This window comes from Carcharhinus amblyrhynchos, chromosome 26 (genome assembly GCF_965287045.1).
Source record: "Carcharhinus amblyrhynchos chromosome 26, sCarAmb.v2.hapA, whole genome shotgun sequence".
Taxonomy (NCBI): domain Eukaryota; kingdom Metazoa; phylum Chordata; class Chondrichthyes; order Carcharhiniformes; family Carcharhinidae; genus Carcharhinus; species Carcharhinus amblyrhynchos.
In genome coordinates this window covers 25277570-25298407 of record NC_137349.1, presented here as the reverse complement: position 1 = coordinate 25298407, position 20838 = coordinate 25277570, and the positions used below count along the sequence as shown (strand labels likewise).

Here is a 20838-nt window from a genome sequence, read left to right as displayed (position 1 = left end):
GCAGAGCCATTGACGTGGTTTTGGCAGTTACCCCACCAAACCCAGAAAGCACACCGAGCACGAGGGGAAGGCATGATACTGACTCAATCCACTTTCTATCTCATGCTTCCCCTGGATCAGTACTGTCTCTAACTGTGAGACCTGCGATCTCTTAATCTGGGCCATTTTTGGGGTTGATGTTCAGGCCTAGCATAGTGAGGAAGTTCAGCAATTCTTTGGGGGGAGGGGAGGTGTTCCGCCTTGGTCTTATCTGGAGGAGGAAATTGCCCACATACTGCACTGCACTAAACATCTGGGTTTTGCAAGCCTCTCTAGACCTTTGGCGAGTGTCTAATAGAATCTGAAGGGTGAATTATGGAAGCCCTGGGGCAGGGAGATCTAAGTGCGTTGTTGATCTTGAAAGGTGAACGCACACCTATACTGACATTCCTAGTTTAAGGGAATCGACTGGAAGCTCTTGCTAATGTTTAACAATGAAATATTTGGCGTGTGGGGTCTGTCTTATCATGACCTTGGGGCTGGTTGCTACCATGGGTGCTGTGATTGGGGTAGTTTTATTAAGCTCCCAGTCGTCGATCGTCAGGTTCCTCGATCCAGCTGGTTTTCTTACTGGCCAAATTGGGAAATTTTTGGATGAGGCAAGACTGCTTGCTATATTGAACTATTGATTACCTTGGCCACCACCTCTTCGGCTTGTTTGAGGAAGTCATACTGCCTTTGGGGTTTTGGGTCGTTTCCTTCTATAACTATTTCCCCTGTCATCAGCCGCACTTATGTTTAGGGCTTGCGAATGCTTTTGCGTACTTTGCAAAGAATCCCCGAACCCCCTAGTCAATGTTCATTTCTGTGGGCTTTATCCATAACTCCCCAACTGCACAAATCCTGTCTGTATAGATCTTGATGGCTACTTCTGGTGTCTCATTGCTATCGGCCACGCATAGCAATTTGCTAGGTCAAAGGAGAGATTACACCTCCATGAAATCGAGCCCAGGACATGTTCTGCTTCTGGATGGAGGCCAATTAATATGGCAGGGTGATAGCACGCTATGTCTCCCAACCTGAACTCTGGCCCATTAGGTCTATAATTCAGGCTGTTGGCCATCTGACTACATGTCCATCTTTTTTGGGTGCATGTATGTACACAATCAGACAATTTTTCAGAATCTGTCCCTAAGATTATACTTCGCCAGTATTTAGCAGAATTAATTATCCCTAATTTCAGATTACGAACTTTCTCGCTAATCAGGTTACACTGGAACATACCCAAATCTAATGGGTAGAGCTACTTTCGTGGGATGTGGCTGTCATTGACAACATTTGTTGCCAGTCTCTAATTGTCCTTGAGCTGAGTGGCTTGCTAGGCCATTTAGGAGGCTGTGTTGGTATTGATCTGGAGTCACATATGGGCCAGGTTTCCATCCCTAAAGAGGCTTTATTGAACAAGATGGGTTCCATTCCTGAGACTAGCTTTATAGTTGTTTGATGGGATTTGAATCCATGTCCCCAGAGCATTAGCCTGGACCTCTAGGTTATTGGTCCAGTGACATTACCACTAAGCCATTGTCCTTAGTTGACCAGAGGCTGCTGTAGCTGCAGTGATTGCTAAAATGGATTGGAGTTTGCTTTCTATCTCATGCATTGAACCTGCAAGAGAAAAGACTGATAATTTTGCACTTTTACTTGATAAAATGGGAATAACTACATTTAGCATTGCTCACACTGGCATAAAGTCATTGTAGTTAGCTTTTTGTATGCTTAACTTTGAAAGCTCAATCATTGAATCTTCCCAGCAATACATGAAACGAAGATCTCTTTGTTCTGATAGCTTAGTTAACATTGAAGATTCCAATATACTATTCATTGGTTGCAGCACAGAAGAAGGCCATTTGGCCTAATCACACTGATTCTCTGCAAGAGTAACTGAGCAAGTCCTGCACAGGGGCAGCATGGTGACACAGTGGTTAGCACAGCTGTCTCTCAGTGGCAGGGACCCGGGTTTGATTCCCAGCTTGGGTCACTCTGTGTGGAGTTTGAATGTTCTCCCCATGTCTGCATGGGTTTGCTCCTGTTTCCTCCCACAGTTCAAAGATATGCAGGTTAGGTTGATTGGCCATGCTAAATTGCTCCTTAATGTTAGCAAGATTAGCAGGGTAAATATGTGGAGTTATGGGGATAGACCTGGGTGAGATTATTCTTGGTGCAGGCTTGATGGGCCAAGTGGCTGCCTGCTACACTGTAGGAATTCTATGATTCTAACTTTCTCTTCTCATAAGGATCCAATCTCTTTGAAAGCCATGTGCCACACCACACTTTCAGGCAGTGCTATCCAGATCCTAATCACTTGCTGCTCGTGTTGCCATTGCCGCCTTTTGCCATTCATCTCCTGTTCTCAACCCTTGCCCTAATGGGAACAGTTTCTCCCTATCTGCCATGTCCAGATCTCCTCATGAAGTAAAGCTAGAGGGTCTCAAACAATAAAAACAAATTAGTTGCTTTGTTGTCTCATTTACTGACTTATGGTCAAACACTTCTGTATAAAACATGGTTGATACATTGACTTTGCCAAAGAGCTAATACACTGTATATGCAATACTTTGGGATGTATTCAATTTTGATATCAATGCACGTTCATTCTCATGATGTGGAGATGTCAGCGTTAGACCGGGGTAAGCACAGTAAGAAATCCCACCAGGTTAAAGTCTAACAGGTTTATTTGGTAGCACGAGCTTTTGGAGCGCTACTTCTTCATTAGGTAAGTATCTCTCACTCACTCGATGAAGGAGTAGTGCTCCAGAAGCTTGTGCTATCAAATAAACCTATTGGACTTTAACGTGGTGTTGTGTTCCTTCTAACCATTCATTCTTAAGTTGAGATTGTTTTCTTAGCAGCTTTAGAGAAATAGTGGAAGGAATGATCGTGAGAAGAATCCCACTTAACAAACTCTAACTGAGCATAATACAGCAACAGTTCTTTCCTGTCACTCTAGAGGTATCAAACCCCATGTCCAAGCTGGGTCATTAACCTGCTGTGCTATCTCAGTCTCCTCTCAGCTATATTCATCTCACTGTGACAGCACAGTAACTCGATGATCACCACCACCACCACAACCAGCCTTGGCCTACAGGTAGAAGGTTACCAACAGAGGTTTGTGGCAACATGAGGAAGAGTAACTACAGCTGCATGAATTTTGGACCTCCCTTTTTAGCTTTGCAGGCATCCTTCAGAAGGTAGAATAGGCTAAAGAGCCATTGAATATCTAGAGTGCAGAAAGAGGCTATTCAATCCATTGAGTCTGCACTGAGTCTCTGAAAGAGTATCTTGCCCAGCTACATGCACGTACGCGCACATCCTCAACCCCACACATTTACCATGGCTTATCTAACTAATCGACAAATCTTTGGACACCTAAGTGGCAATTTTGCATAGCCAGTCTACCAAACTTGTACATCTTTGGACTGTGGGAGGGTGTGCAAAGTCACCGAAGGCCAGAATTGAACCAGGTACTTGGCACTGAGAGTCGGCGGTGCTAACCATTGTGCCACAATCGAGGCATTAGCAGTTACGATTGTCAAAGTTCTGTTGCCCACTGCAAATCCTAGTCTGTGCAATTGAAAAGTGGAAGAAAGGCCGTAGCATCTTTAGAAGCAATGGCGGAATTTTCAGACCATTCACTGGTGCTGCGAGTGAGAACGGAGAATTTGATACTCAACTAAATTTCACAGCAATGGGGCCTGGGAATCCTGCTGGTGTGAACAGCCAGAATGTTACGCCAATTATTCCAAAACATCAATCCTGTCAAATATCAAAAATTCAGTTGGCGTGGAAAGCTGTGTGCAATTACTCCACTTGAGGGAGATCAGCACTTAGGTAGTTGTGACTGCTTGCCTCTTCATAACTGCAGCTTCATTTCCTCTGCTAAATACTGATCTGTTGCTGCCATTGGTCTTTCATGTTGAAATATCCTGAGCAGAGCGGGGTGCTCATTTACAAGGCTCAACTCTCAGAAAACGGATCATTTACTCGGCGTTGGATCATTTCCAAGCTTGAGTGTGAAATACACAAGAACAAAGAATGCTTTTGAAATCTAAATCAACAACAGCGAAAACCAGGGGGACTCTTGGTCCTGCTTTTCAAGATTTCGTCCAGCTCATCTATGGACATCGATGTCACAGGATAAGATTCTTCTCCTAATATTTAACAGGAGTATATATGGCGGCAGGAATTCTTATCCTGTATGGGTTTGTTTAGAATGATCTAAAGAGGCCAATAGAATTCTATAGTGCTAGGAGGCCATTTCACCCATCGAGTCTGTACTGACTACAATCCCACTCAGGTCCTATCCCCATACCCCATGTATTTACCCTAGCTAGTCCCCCTGATACTAAGGGGCAATTTAGCATAGCCAATCCACTTAACCTGCTCATCTTTGGAGTGTGGGAGGAAACCCACGCAGACATGAGGCGAATGTGCAAACTCCACCCAGACAGTGACTCAAGTCGGGAATCGAACCCAGGTCCCTGGCGCTGTGAGGCAGCAGTACTAACGACTGTGCCACCATGCTGAGCAATAGTAACACAGGAATAAAGAACCCGTCATTGGACATTTGTGAACATTCCTCATATGCCCAGTCCAGCCCTGCCCTTAGCTCATGCTACACTTCAGGGATGGATATTCAACCACAGAAAGATAGAAGAATTTTAAAAGAATTAGGGAATGTCCAGACACATTAATCTCCATCACTAATCAAACATTTCAACTTGAACACAGCACAGCAGCTTTATTATTTTATAAATGTGCCAACAATTTATGTAGCACCTTTAATATGTTAAAATGTCCTTGCTTTGCGGGTATTACTAGACAAATGATAACATTAAACCATGTGAGTTATTAAGGCAGATGATCTGAAGTTTGGTCAAGGAGGTAGATTTTAAAGATTATCTTAAAAGAGGTAGAGAGGATGAGAAGGTCAGGTTAGGAATTCCAGTGCTTAGGGCCTAGATGGCTTGAAGAGCTGCCAATGGTGGAGCAGTTAAAATTGAGAATGGGACAGAGACTAGAATTAGTGCAATACAGATACCTCAGATCCTTGTATTACCATCTCGGAGTGTTGTGGGACTGGAAGCGATTACAAACGTCGGGGGGAAGATTTCATAACAAAAGAAAATCTCTCCCTAACTTAAGGAGGGATTTGAAAACAAGAGTGACAAAGCAAGAAAGACAAACATACCCTTTCTCTCCAACTTGCACATATTCTCATTCTTGGATATGAAGGGTCTTGGAGGCATTTTTCAGTTATGTCACACAATATGGGTGATGTGTAGGAGGAGGAAACACTGACGTGATCTCCCTCTATCAGCCTTAAACCGTGATCTTTCAACATCCAGGCAATGTGCAGCCAATCCACCTAACCCACATATTTTTGGAGTGGGGGGCGGCGGGGGGGGGGGGGGGGGGGGGGAGGGTAGGAAACTAGAGCATCTGGAGGAAACACATGCAGACACAGAGAACGTGCCATCACGGAGAACGTGCAGACTCCACACAGTCAGTGATCCAAGCCGAGAATTGAACACAGGTTTCTGGCACTGAGAGGCAGCAGTGCTAACCACTGTGCCACTCTAGTGATGTTCTTCACAAGCTGGAATACCTATAACTTGTTCAAATTGAGCTCATGGCATCCTTACAGCACAGAAAGAGACCACGTGGCTTATTCAGCCTGCACTGACGACAATCCCACTCAGGCACATCTCCCCATAAGAGCAGGAGTAGGCCATCTGGCCTCTCGAGCCTGCTCCGCCATTCAGTAAGATCGTGGCTGATCTTTTTGTGGACTCAGCTCCGCTTACGCATCCACTCACCATAAACTTTAATTCTTTTACTGTTCAAAAGTTTATCTATCCTTGCCTTAAAAACATTCAATGAGTTAGTCTCAGCTGCTTCACTGGGCACAGAATTCCACTGATCTATAACCCCATGCATTTACCCAGCTAATCCCCCTGACGCTAAGGGGCAATTTACCAAGACCAATCAACCTAACCTGCATCTTTTTTGGACTGTGGAAGGCACCCAGAGGAAACCCACGCAGATACGTGGAGAATGTGCCAATTCCACATGGACAGTGTTAACAGTATTTCAGTCTCGTTATTTCTGTGGCTCATGACGAGAATCTTGCTCAATATGTGGTTCTATGCAAGTCTGTTTGGAAATTTCACTCAGTTGGACTATCACAAGTTCTCAATCGGAGCTTGAATTTATTTTTTCAGAAGTTTGTGCTTCCACCACATGAATCTCTTGCAGCATGCCCTTTTTTGTGTGTGGAAAAGCTATATTTTGGCTTTTGGAATTAGCCAGACTCTCTCTCCTACAGTTGGCCACCTTTCTGACTCAGGTTGATTCTTACAATTTATTCAACGTGTGCCATATGTTTATCTGGGACGAGGTTTTATCTATCACCACATCAGTTGAAAGTGGGTTGCCATTTCCACTGTAGACTCGCTGAAAGACCCCAAGTCACTGTTTCTGTGCAAAACAATTTCAGAACTCTTGGTTACGTTTCTTGTCATGCAAAGATGCTAAGAAATCCCGTTACCAAGCAACAGATACTTAATTGTATGGTTGAGTACATAGTGGCTGGCAGGGAGGAAGCCCAAAGGGGAGATGAATCATTATTTGAACCATTCCATGACTGTGTTGGGCAAGTCTTGAAAGGTTCTGTAGCGCAGCTATAGTGTGCGACCCTCAAAAAGTATACTCATCGTCCTTGTTTTGCTTTGACCGCCACATGCAAGATGATAATAGTTCCTCCCTCACAAATTGTGCACCTTTGGTATGATCCTGTGGTGTATGAAGGGTTCAGTGCAGGAGTGTCTACGCTGTTGAGTGATCTGGCAATCTTCACACATCGTGATCCTGAGGGTCCATCCCTTTTCACAACTTCAGGTGGAATGGGTTTCAGGATTAGGGATTTGTAGTTCACGTCAGATATTAAGGAGTTGTCGTCCTGCTGTAGGTTCTGAACCGTGCTATGGATTAGGGGTAGGAAACCCCATGTAGCACCAACTGCCTGCATCACCATGGCAGCATTTTGATATGTATGTTAGGCATATGTCTGCGTAGTATTTCTCCAGACCCAGTCAACCTAATCTTCTGAGGGATGTAGATCAGTAAACAATTGAGAGGACCTCACAAGGTAGGTAATTATTTTTAACGGCAATTCCATTGCTGTTAAATCTATATTGACTAAACTTATCGGATTTCCTATTAACTATCAGATAACTCTTACCTGAACAATCTTTTGCTTGCTTCTGAAACTGCTCCCGATCATCCATTTATCTCTATGGCCTCTCCAGAGCCTTCTCTACTGTAAAGCAGGACAGCCTCCAAAGTTTGTTACACGGAACGTAGGGTTTTTTTTTAAAAAGTTGTGGTTTGTGGCTCAGTTTTTCCCCAGTAAGGTAGCGGCACAGTGGTTAGTGCTGCTGCCTCACAGCACCAGGGACCTTAGTTTGATTCCTGGCCTTGGGTCACTCTCCGTGTGGAGTTTGCACATTCTCCCCCGTGTTTGCGTCGGTTTCCTCCGTGTACTCCGGTTTCCCCCCTCAGTGCAAAGATGTAGGTTAGATTGATTGGCCATGCTAAATCGCCCCTTTGTGTCAGGGGGACAAGCTAGGATTGTGGTTGGTGCAAACTTGATGGGCTGAAGAGCCTCCTTCTGCACTGTAGGATACTATGAAACTTGTAGTCCTTGGATCTCTCTCAAACTCTTCCATCTCTGACCGCCTCCACTTGCATCCATCTAGATAGTTTGATTCTGCAGTCCTTTCTAACAGCTTCTCAGGAGGAAGCTTGTCAAATGCCTTCCAAAAATGCAAGTAAACTGCATCTACCAGCCTAATCACCTCCTCAAAAAAATTCCAATAGGTTTGTTATTCAGAACTTCTCTGTTCTGAAAAGCATGTTGAGTGCTCCTCGTGATACCTGTGCTTTCTAGATGATCACTTCATGCTTTTTTTCCTCTATACCTGTATGCCCTACTAGATGGTTATTATCTGCATTGTGCATTTTAGCATGGAAATGATGTTGGTTATCATCCATTTCATGCTTATTATTGGCAGTGTCTACAAACCCCTGAGAACGTCAGTGCATCACCAATTCTTTCTCACTTTCTTGAGAGTTCTAGGAATTTTTTTTGTTCATTCATGGGATGTGGCTGGTGTTGGCTGGCTGGCCAGCATGTAAAGCCCTTGAGAAGGTAGTAGTGAAAACTGACTTGTTAGGCTATTTCAGAGGGCTTTTGAGACTCAACAGCATTACTGTGGCTCTGGAGTCACCGTGTAGGCCAGATCAGGTAAGGATGGCATATTTTCTTCTTTAAAGGACATTAGTGAACCAGATGGGTTTTTCCGACTATCAGCAATGGTTTCATGGCTTTCAGTAGATTCGTAATTCCAGATTTATTTTATTGAATTGAAGTTCCACCAACTGCCGCGGCTGGATTTGAACCTGAGATCCTGGGACATATGCTGAGTTTCTGGATTGATAGTCTAGTGATAATACCACTAGGCCATTGCCTCCCCTAAATCCATCCGCTCTAGATGCTCCGTGAACTTTTAGTCCTGATGTGGAGATGCCGGCGTTGGACTGGGGTAAACACAGTAAGAAGTCTCACAACACCAGGTTAAAATCCAACAGGTTTATTTGGTAGCACAAGCCACTAGCTTTCGGAGCGCTGCTCCTTCATCGGGTAAGTTCTGTTCCCCAACTGGGTACATAAAGACACAAACTCAATTTACAAGGTAATGGTTGGAATGCAAGTCTTTACAGGTCATCAAGTCTTAAAGGTACAGACAATGTGAGTGGAGAGAGGGTTAAGCACAGGTTAAAGAGATGTCCAGCCAGGACAGTTAGTGAGATTTTGCAAGCCAGGCAAGTCATGGGGGATTACAGGATAGTGTGACATGAACCCAAGATCCCAGTTGAGGCCATACTCGTGTGCGGAACTTGGCTATCAGTCTGTTACAGACTTTTAGTCCTTCCAGCTTTTATGTAACAGTGAATTATTTCAGATTCTTTACTCATTTCAGCTTGTATTATGGATCTTTTTTCCATATTTATTGAATCTATGATTTGTCTAATGCCGTCTTGGAACACTTGATGAGAATCCATTTAAAGCATCCGCCGTATCATCTCTGACTGTTCTTTATAATCTGTTCCTTAATCTTTGATCCTCGTTAGAACATAGAATTGTGAAATCCAACAATGGCTTGTGTCTGATTAAAACTATTTTGCAGCTTAAGTTGGCCATTTCCCCGCCGCCATCTCTCACCTGCAATCCCACCCTCGCCTCTTCTTGCTATCGTATGACATTGGTAAAAATATTCCGTGCTTTCATGAACAGAAACGTGCCTGCAGGTGTGATTTTACCCATCAAAGACGTGTTGCAATGTTGCTGATTTGTTACCTCAATTCAGTTGCGGAGATGTCCGTCTCAGTGGCTCCAAGACTTGCACACGCTTAAAGACCTTTTATAATTAAGGAAGCCACATCATGTCTGGATAAGTACAAAGAGTTTATTTTTGTTGGCAGTAATTTTAGCACATCCATTAAAATGTTTGGAGTTGTGTTAAAATCAAAAAGTCAAGAACAGGTGCCCAAATAATATACTTAAAACCTTAGGGCAGCACGCTGTCACAGTGGTTAGCTCTGCTGCCTCACATCGCCAGGGACCCGCGTTCAATTCTGGTCTTGGGTGACTGTGCACAGTCAGCACATTCTCCCTGAGTCTGCATGGGTTTCCTCCGGGTGCTCCTGTTTCCTCCCACAGTTCAAAGATGTGCTGGTTAGGTTGAGTGGCTATGCTAAATTGCCCCTTAGTGTCCGGTTGACTAGCAGGGTAAATATGTGGGGGTTACAGGGATAGAGCTGGGTGCGATTGTTGTCGATGCAGACTTGATGGGCTGAATGACCTCCTTCCGCACTTTAAAAAGGTGCATTTAAAAGCCTCCAGCCGGAATCTTTGACCTTGGCTGTAGCTGGGAGTTTCCAAACCCACCGCAGAGAATGAAGATTTGGCGGAGAACCGAATTCTGTCTTCTCACTGGCAGCGGCAGTGGGGTGTGCGAGACTGGGGAAACTTCAGTCTAAGTCTTAATTTGCATAGTCACTCGATTCCTCCCTCCATTGTGTCACACAAAGTGTCGAACCCCACAGAAATGCTAAAGATGTACTTTGTGGATGAGATTTTAGTCCCAGTGTTTTGTATGCTGGGTCTTCCTTGGCAGGTAGCAGGTTTGCAGCTGCACTTACAGGGACAGGCTTGGCTGCACCGCCCTGAGGGATTTTGTTTTATTTTCAGCGATGGCCGTGGATTACAAGTTGAAGCCAGTGTTCCATTCATTAGTGTTTGGGGGTTTCCCGGAGTAAATTCTCTGCTCAGCTGAATGGCTGAGGGGAAATCCCTGTGTGCAAGCCTGGCACTTGTGAAGAAAGTAGAAAGATCAGTCTGTCAATCGCAGTGGACCATCTACAGGCTGATGGCTTAACAGCCTCATTGGACGAAGAACAGTGCGCAAACATGAGGTGACCCAAAAGGAGCGGTGTAACGGTGTGGAGCGAGCCAGAGCATACGTGAGCGGTGGAGGGCGGGGGGATCTTTGCTGAGATAAACTGCTTTCTTTTTGCCTGCCCCCAGAAGTCGTTTTTATTGCATTTAGTGAGGCTGACTTGTGGACGTTGCCCCCTGCTCCAACCACCACTATTACTACTGCTCCAACCACCACTATTACTACTGCTACTTCACCTTTGTTTTCCTATGAGCAGAGTCAAGTAAGAAAGCTCAGAAGGAGGTTGGGAGATTGGTTCCTTCAAGGGGGAAGGAAATGAGACCGATGACTCATCTCAAGGTTCCTTCTTAGCTCAGATGTCTGGATTGTTGGCTGCTGTACGATGGTTGTAGATGAACTGCAGAGAGGATGTTGTCAGTGTGAATACAACTGTTTCAGCAGCTGGAATCACAAACAAGGCCATTTTCTTTCTCATTTTTAATGAAGCCTTCAGTATTGCTGTTAGGCTGATTGACCACTGTGCTCTGTGTTAGGTATAACCATCCTGTTTAATGGTTTTTTTTTGCTTCTTCCAATGTAGTTTGCAAGGAACCACCTTACAAGGTAGAGGAGTCTGGCTACGCTGGATTTATTATGCCAATCGATGTCTACTTCAAGAACAAGGTACTCCTATTTTATTTTTAATAGGAAAAAAGAAGAGAAAACAGCTTCTCTTCTGGTTCTGTGGCAGTCCCTCAGGGTGGTTTGAATCGTAGAATCCCTAAAGTGCAGAAGGAGGCCATTCAGCCCATCGGAGTTGACCACAGTCCCACCCAGGCCCTATTCCCGTAACCCCACATTAGTCACCCTGCTAAAGCCCCTGACACTAGGGGCAATTTAGCATGGCCAATCAACCCAACCTAACCCGCACATCTTTTGGACCGTGGGAGGAAATAGGAGGAAACCCATGCAGACACGGGGAGAAAGTGCAGACTCCACACAGCCAGTAACTCTTGGCTGGAATTGAACCCGGCAGCAGTGCTAACCACTGTGTCACTGTGCCACCTGTTATACAGTGGCTGAGTGGTCTTATCCTGCAGCCACAGACTCTGCCGCAGATGGGGCAGGTGTTGTTTGATGAGGTGGGTGGGTGGAATGTTCTGGATTCTGAGCTGTCTTTCCGCTGTTTATGCTTGGCCACCCAATGCTCCACTTGATGACATTTGAGGTGTTTGGCACCTTCTCCAGTTTGTGCGTTCTAGGGCAAGCGATTCCCATGTGTCAATGGAGATGTTGCATTTATTTAGGGCAGCTTGCAGAGTGTCCTGTTAATGTTTTCTCTACCTTCTTTGCGATCGCTTGCCATTGCGCAGCTCAGAGCAAGTCACTCATAACCACGGTCTACTCTCTGCTTCCATCAACTCGGGCTGACAAGTGGCAAGTACCATACCAAAGCCAGGCGATAACCATCTCCAACAAGAGAGAATCCTAACCATCACCCCATGTCATTCAATAGCATTACCATTGCTGAATCCCCCACCATCAACTTACAGGGGGTTACCATTGACCAGAAACTGAGCTGGACCAGCCAGGTGCATACGTGTTTACATGAACAGTTCGGAAGTTAGGGATCCTGTGGTGAGTAACTCACCTCCTGACTCCCCAAAGCCTGTCCACTGTCTGCACGGCACAAGTCAGGAGTGTGATGGAATACTCGCCACTTGCCTGGATGAGTGCAGCTCCAACAAGATTAAGTTACTGTCACAAGTAGGCTTGTATTAACACCACAATGAATTTATTGTGAAAATCCCCTAGTCACCACACTCCAGTGCCTTTTTGGGAAATTGGAGCATCTGGAGGAAACCGATGCAAACATTGGGAGAACATGCAGACACCACACAGATAGTGACCCAGGCTGGGAATTGTACCTGGCACCCTTGTGCTGTGAGGCAGCAGTGCTAACCAGTGTGGCACCATGCTGCCCCCAACATTTAAGTAGCTCAACACCATTCAGGACAAAGCAGCCCGCTTGATTGGTCCTCCATCTACCAACCTAAGCATTCACAGACGCTCAGTAGCAGCGACATATACCATCGACAGGATGCACTGCAGCAACTCACCAAGGCTTCTTCAGCAGCACCTTGTAAACCTTGACCACCGGGAAGGACAAGAATAGCAAATACCTGGAGACACCACCTGGAAGCTTCCTCCATGTCCCTCACCATTCGGACTTGTAAATATATTGTCCCTTCATTGTCGCAAGATCAAAGTCCTAGAGGTCCTGTTATCATAGCACTGTGGGTGTACCTGCACCACACGGACTGCAGTGATACAAGAAGGCAGCTCACCATCATGTTCTCAAGGGCAGCGAGGGATGGGCAATAAATGCTGGCCAAGCCAGTGACGCCCACATCCCATAAATGAAATTTAAGATAAAGCCCAGAACCTAGACCCTGATAGCTGCTTCTGATGAAGCGTTACATCTGGAATATTTGAATGTTTTTCTGTCTCAGATACTGACTCACCTGAAATAGTTCCAGTGTTTTCTGGTATTATTTCTCCAGTGTTGCAGGTGGGAATATGGTGGCATGAGGTGGTGGAGGGAGGGAGGAGGGTGTGGGTGGCCTATATTCCTGTGAAACTTCAGCTCAGGGATGCTAAACCCCTTCCCTAAAGGCACCTGAACACTCCCCAGTGCTGTCAGACCTGCATGCCTGCTGTTTGACTCCTCTCCTCAGATTGTGAAACTCCCCTAATGGAGCAGAGAAAGCCCTTCACTGCACTGCCAAGGCCATTGATGTTCGTTCCTGCTCCCAGGACCCGAGCACAAACTCTGGGCTGACATGTCAGTACAGTACTTAGAGGATGCTGTACTGTTGGAGGTACTGTTGCAGATGCAGAGTTAAAACCAAGGCTGTGTCTTCTCCCTCAGGTCCTATGTCATTACTTTGAAAAAGAGTTAGCACTGCTGCCTCTCAGTCCCACCCCAGGACTTGATGGCCAAGTTCATGGGGTGGCATGATGACACAGTGGTTAGCACTGCTGCCTCTCAGTGCCAGGGACTCGAGTTCAGTTCCAGCCTCTGGTGACTGTCTCTGTGGAGTTTGCATGTTCTCCCTGTGTCTTCAGAGTTTGCATGTTCTCCCTGTGTCTTCGTGGGTTTCCTTCAGGTGCTCTCATAGTCCAAAGAGATGTGAGTTAGGTTGATTGGTCATGCTAAATTGCCCCTTAGTGTCAAGGGGATTTTGTGGGATTGGAGGGAGAGGACCTGGGTGGGATTGTTGTCGATGCAGACTCGATGGGCCGAAATGGCCTCTTTCTGCACTGTCGGGATTTTATGAAGAGCAGGGGTGCCCTGGCTGATATTAATCCTAGAAACAAAATCGCTAAAGCACATTAACTGATCACTCTCGTGTTGCTGTTTGTGGGAGCATGCTGTGAAAATTGGTACGTTTTCCACATTGCAACAGTGGTGATACATTGCATTATTTTCATAGAATCCCTACAGTGCAGAAGGAGGCTGTTCAGCCCATCGATTCTGCACCGACCACAATCGCACCCCGGCACCTAACCATGTAACCCCACATATTTACCCTGCCAGCCCCCTGACACTAGGGTTAATTTAGCATGGCCAATCTACCTAACCCACACATCATTTTGTTCATCATAAAGCCTTTTTAAGATGTTTAGAGTCACGATTGGAGTGCTATATAAATGCAAGTCTTTCTGTTGCGGACTTGGATGCTGCTTCCGGTAATCCCTAATCGCTACACCTTCACCTGCAATAAAAAGTGGATTGGAGACCACAATCAGATCAACCATGATTGGACGGCACAGCGCTGCTGCATCACAGCGCCAGGGACCCGGGTTCGATTCCTGGCCTGGGCCACTGCCTGTGCGGAGCCTGCACGTTCTTTCCATGCTAAATAGCCGTGCTAAAAATTCTCCCTCAGTGTACCCGAACAGGTGCCGGAGTGTGGCAACTAGAGGATTTTCACAGTAACTTCATTGCAATGTTAATGTAAGCCGACTTGTGACGAATAAATAAACTTCGAAACCTCTCGAACGGCAGAGCAGACTCGAAGGGCCGAATGGCCCACTTCTGCTCCTAAGTCCTATGTTCCTCATGTCTCCAGTTGCTTCTCTTATTGTTTTCGCAAGCCTGCACCATCAAGGTAGCACTGCACCGTGAAGTCTCACTTGTGCCCGGCAGGTCAGCCAACAGCTATGAGCTGTGTGAGCCTGGGTTTAACCTTGAGCCCTGACCTCTCGGCAGAACGAGTTCTGATCTGTACAGCAATGTGTGGAGGAAAAGGGCAACACAACACCACCTAGCGGCCAGAGCCAGTTTCCTGGGGAGAGGGAAACAATGCGACAGCAGCATGTGCATCGACATCAGACCATTATTAAGATAAGGATTGGTGGTGAATTCCGTCGTATTTTCCATAATTATCTGATGCAACGTCATTTTGTGAGCATCTAAGCAATGCAGAGATAACGGGACTTAAAATGGATAGGTGTCTCTGTGCCTCCGTGCCGCCCCCCCCCCCCGCCCCCATGCTGCCCTGAATTCGAGTGACATTCAGATGCTTCAACGCCTGCACCCTCGTTGTTTGCACACACTGCCAGTGACTCAACCACATCCTCAAGCAGATTGGGCAACACTGCCACCAAACCAAAGTACTGCAAATTCGAAATAATGCTGAACATTTTGGAAGTAGAATCATTGAAATGATGCAGCACAGAAAGAGGCCATTCGGCCCACCTTTTCCGTGCTGACCCAAAGACACCCAGGTGCCCTTTCTAACCTCACCTTCCTGCACATGGCCCATAGCCCTGTAGATTACAGCACTTAGGGTGCAGATCCAGGTACTTTTTAAACATGTCTCTGACTCCACCACCCACCCTGGCACCGAATTCCAGACACCCCACCACCCTCTGCATAAAAAAGGTTTTCCTCATGTCCCCCCTAATCCTTAGCTTGAATCTATGACCCTTGGTTTTTGAACTCTATGCCAAGGGAAACAGGTTCCTCCTGTCCATTCTATCTCTGTGGGTGGCACAATAGTTAACACTGCTGCCTCACAGCACCAGGGACCCGGGTTCCAATTCCGGCCTCGTGTCTCTGTCTGTGTGGAGTTTATACATTCTCCCCCTGTCTGCATGGGTTTCCTCTGGGTGCTCCAGTTTCCTCCCACAGTCCACCAGTTAGCTGCATTGGGCCATGGTAAATTGACCCTAGTGTCAGAGGGATTAGCAGGGTAAATGTGCAGGGTTATGGGTTCAGGGGCTGGGTGAGAGTGTGGTTGGTACAGACTCGATAGGCAGAATGGCCTCCTGCACTGTAGGGATTCTATGATTCTACCTCTCACTATTTTGTACACCTCAATCATGCCGCCCCCTCAGCCTTTTCTGTTCCAAGGAAAACAACCTCTCTAATCTCTCCTCGTAGCTACTGTTCTCCAGGCCCTGGCAAAATTCCCTGCAATCTCTCCACAGGAATTACACCTTCCTGTAATGTGCTGACCAGAACTGCATACAATACTCTAGTGTGGTGTCTTATACAGTTCCATCATTATATCCCTATTTTTGTATTCTACACCTCTGCCAGTAAAGGACAGCATTTCATATGCCTTCTTTACAACCTTATTTGCCTGTACTGCTATCTTTGGGGACCTGTGCTCTTCCACGCCAAGATCTCTTGAGTTCAGCTACCCCTCTCAGTATATTCCAATTTATTGTGTGTTCCCTTTTCCTCCTCCCGAGATGTATTACCTCACAGTTATCAGAGTTGAACTCCATTTGCCACTTTCCTGCCCACCCGAACCATCAGTATCACTCTGGAGCTTACAACTGTCCTGTACAGTACCCACTACATGGCCAATTGTTGTGCCATCTGCAAGTTTCCCAGTTGGCCGTGCTCCTCATGATCTCAGCATGTCAGGCAGCATCTGTGGAGAAAGTGTTTCACATTTCAGGCTGCTGACATTTCATTGACATTCTGATACAGGTTTGTTGGCCTGAAACTTAACTCTGTCTCCACCAATGCTGCTTGATCTGCTGAACACTGGCAGCATTTGCTGCTCTCATTTCACATTGCGTGACACTAACTAGCACACCCTCCTCTCGTAGGATAATCACAGAATCTCTACAGTGCAGAAGGAGGCCATTTGGCCCTTCAAGACTTCACTGACAACAATCCCACCCAGACCTTATTCCCTTTACCCCAGTTGTTTGCCCTGCTAATGCCCCCCGACACCATTGGTCAATTTATTATAGCCAGTCAATCTAACCTGCATATCTTTGGGTAAGGCAATGTGCAGCCAGAGGCAGCAGGAGCGAACCGGAGAGGGTGGGTTTGTCTCCATGTCTGGACCCCAATGGAGGAGGCAACACTGGCCGTTTTTGGAATGCCATTGCTGAGGGCATGGCTGGCACCTAATCAAATGAAGGCGATGATTTCCCCAAATCCGGTCCTCCCTGTCACATTCCACAATCTGTTTAGATTTATAAGCTGCAGATGTTGTAAGCACGCACCTCTTAACTTACCCCACCCTCCCCCTCTCACCACAACTTTACTGTTGTGTGTTTCTCCCTTCAAATGTGGGCAGCACGGCGGCACAGTGGTTAGCACTGCTGCCCCATGGCGCCAGGGACCTGGGTTCGATTCCCAGCTCAGGTCGTTGTCTGTGTGGAGTCTGCATGTTCTGCCTGTGTCTGCGTGGGTTTCCTCTGGAGGCTTCGGTTTCCTCCTACTGTCCAAAGACATACGGGGTTAGATTGATTGGCCATCCTAAATTGCCCAATAGCGTCAGGGGGGTTAGTGAGGTAAATAAGTGGGGTTATCGGCATAGGACCTGTGTGGGATAGAGGTCTCAGTGTAAAATTGATGGGCTGAATGGCCTCCTTCTGCATTGTAGGAATTTTGTGATTCATATATTGTTCTAATCATACATTGCTAATAAATTTGGCTGTTTTCTAATGTCAGTATGGATATGACGGGCAGTTTAATGTGTGATCGGTTTGAGCCTAATTTTTTTTTTGATTTAATTACATGTGCAATTTGTTAAAAGGGCGGGAATGTTTGTAAATCAAAAAAAGGGGAAAGCAGAAAAATCTGATTTCAGAATGAATAATTTTAACTCTGGACTGAAATGCTATCAACCATTCTAAATTTACCGTCTCGTAAATCCAAGTGCTGACCACCAGGTCAGGCAGATGGTATTTTAACCAGCTGTGCCTGATTTAAATACACTCAATAAAACCACATTTTATGATAAAGCAGTTTCAGTTGTGTTTGTGGTGTTGTGTTTTTCTACCCCCCACCAATCAGGAAGAACCCAAGAAGGTCTGCTTCACGTATGATTTGTTCCTGAACCTGGAGGGGAACCCACCTGTGAATCACCTGCGCTGTGAGAAACTCACCTTTAACAACCCAACCAAGGAATTTCGGCGCAAGCTTTTGAAGGCAGGAGGGGTAGGTTCCAGTTCGCCGGTAAGGCAGCCTCTACCTTCATATTCCTGGTAACATCCCACTGAAGTCTTCGATTTTGGAGGTGTCCTAATCAAAGGCCAGGATGGAGTTGCATCTTTGCTTTAGTACTCTGAATCTCTAGGTAGACGACCACAGAATTCTCTTTTGCCTTTGTGGAAGTTAAGCTGTTGGAGTTGAAGTTTCATAGTTTGGAAGTTAAATTGTGCAGGAGTTAAACTGTTCAAATTAAAGTTTCATGTCTTCTCTGTGGAATAGTGCAAAATGTTTATCAGTTTACAGACCTTCAGAAGGAGTCAGTGTTTGCTATTTCAGCATGAACAGGCTAATCTTCATCTGTGTAAGCCCCATAACATTTTGCTTTTTGACCTTCACCAGAGGGTGAGCAAGACCAGATTTTTCCATAACAAATACCAAAGGCGAGATATGGGGATATGCTATGCCAATGAAAGATTAGCAGAAATCAGTTTTTCATTGAATGACAAAAGGCAAAAAGCCAGGATTTAATTGGCGAATATGTATGCAAATGAAGGATTGGAAAAACTGCTTGTTTCTTGCTATAATTGACTACAATTTCCAAGTTGTTTGTAATTTCAGAAACACTTGCAGGACCACTGCAAGCTGGTTTCTCGTTGTACACAGGTCATTAAAGGCCTCACACTAGATTATAAATCTTGTCAATGCTGTTTGTACTCAAGTCGACTAAGAGTGCCTAAGGTTGCTGGTACCCAGGCTCTCTGTCACCTTTTACATGGAGGCTTCCTGCTTTCTAGAAACAAGCTTAGGCCTTGCAGACAGTAGAGGCCTGGCAGGCATGTGCAAAACACTCCTTTGTATAGCAGGCGGGAGAAGCATTTTGCCATTAAACCCATTAATTTAAGGCATAGGGGAATAAATGTGAAGTGTTAGAATAATGTGGATGGTGTAATGAGTGATGGAGTGTCTGACACTGCCTCCTCAGCGCACCTGAGGTGTCACTTTTGGGAGTTTTGACCCTTGAGAAGGGCCGAGAGGAAAGGTAAATGGGGGAAGAGTTGGGACAGCATCAGCAGCTGGACGTTTGCTGGAAGATGCGTCTCACAATGCGATCTTTTTTGTAGTCACCTTGCGGGTGTTTTTACATTGCAAAGAGTAATGAAACCACCTTGATATGTTGATACACGCAGCCTTGGAAGAGCCACAGACGTCTACAGATTGCTGCTCAACATTGACCTCAAGTTAAAAATCATTATTTGCGAGGCAGAGTATTAAAGTTTGAAGCAGTAGTGCATAATAATGATTTGCGTATGATATCTCGGTTCTTCGCTCTCTGTCTAATATGCTCGTTCTAAACAACTACATGGTCAGACAGCCTCTAATTCATTTTTCTTTCAGGTTATGGTAATGCCTGAAGGAATGGACACAACCTCGCGACCAAGTCCAGACTATCCCATGCTGCCAACAATTCCTCTGTCTGCATTCTCTGATCCAAAGAAAAGCAAACCATCCCATGGGTCAAAGGTCAGTTGTACAGGTCATCATTGTTTACCTTCCGAACATTTGCTCAGTGTAAAATTCCTTCAAGGAGAAGTACTGGGGGTAACTTTGCTGCTGCTCCACCTCGTATCAATCCTGGCTGATGGTTTCTTCCCGTGGAACGTGTGGATTTGATACGGGTGGGAAGATCTTCTCTGCCAGTTGATTGTTCAAATTGTGAAGATAAAAATTAGCCCCAGCATATTTCCTCTGCGCAATGTAGCCCTGGTTGTAAAGCATTGGACTCTGAATCTAGGAAGCTTAAACAAACCACCTCAACACTTTGAATGTTCCAGTAGAACCTCACTATGTCAACCAGCTAAGAAATTAGCTGAAAGTAGTTACTGGCTTTACTTGAGTTCCATGATGAATGCTGCCTCATTGTAGCTTTTAGTGATAGCTGAAGGAGCATTGGTAATCATGGTCTTGGTACTTCAGCCCACGCCCGTGTTAATTAAAGCACAACTGAAGGGGAGGCGGTGGCATAATGGTAATATCACTGAACTAATAATGCAGAGACTCAAGGTAATGCTCTGAGGACCTGGGTTCGAGTCCCATCATGGCAGTGGTGAAACTTGAGTTAAATAAGCCTGCAATTAAAAGCCCAATGGTGACCATGAAACCATTGTTGTAGAAACCCATCAGATTCACGAATGCCCTTTAGGGTAGGAGACCTGCTCTCCTTACTTGGTCTGGCCTCCATGTAACTCCTGACCCACAGCAAGGAGCCCAGCACAAAAGCTAAGGCTGAAAAACTAAGGCCACAACAAACTTTAGCCAGACGTGCCGAGTGGATGACCCATCTCGACCTTCTGTGGACGTTCTCAGCATATCCGATGTCAATTTTCAGCCAATTCGATTCACTCCACAGGCCCTACCAATATTTTGGCAATAGCACTGAAGACTTGTGCTCCAGAACATGCCACGCTCCTGTCCAAGCTGTTCCAGTACAGTTATAACTCTGGCATCTACTCGACAATGTGGAAAATTGCCCAGGTATGTCCTGTACACAAGAAACAGGACAAATCCAACTTGGCCAATTACCGCCCATTAGTCTACTGTTGATCATCAGTAAAGTGATGGAAGGGGTATCAACAGTGCTATCAAGCAGCATTTAACTCAGCAATAACCTGCAGTTTGAGTTCTGCCAGGGTCATGCAGCTCCTGACCTTATTGCAGACTTGGTTCAAACATGGACAAAAGAACGTCAGAGGTGAGGAGAGACTGCCCCTAACATTAAGGCTGTGTGTGGCATCAAGGAGCCCTAGCAAAACTGGAATCAGTAGGAATCAG

The 20838-nt window shown here is 45.7% G+C and overlaps 1 protein-coding gene across 2 annotated transcripts in view; it reads left to right on the top strand.

Moving 5' to 3' along the window:
* mllt1a (MLLT1 super elongation complex subunit a) overlaps positions 1 to 20838 on the top strand; it is a 117517-nt gene that overhangs the window by 49060 nt on the left and 47619 nt on the right. For both annotated transcript variants that reach the window (XR_013889491.1, XM_080212767.1), the window contains exons 3-5: positions 11140 to 11222; positions 17872 to 18015; positions 19405 to 19530. Coding sequence is in view for 1 of the 2 variants with exons in the window: in XM_080212767.1 (XP_080068893.1) it covers positions 11140 to 11222; positions 17872 to 18015; positions 19405 to 19530 (353 nt within the window). In the remaining variant the exon portion in view is untranslated. The remainder of the gene's footprint in view (positions 1 to 11139; positions 11223 to 17871; positions 18016 to 19404; positions 19531 to 20838) is intronic.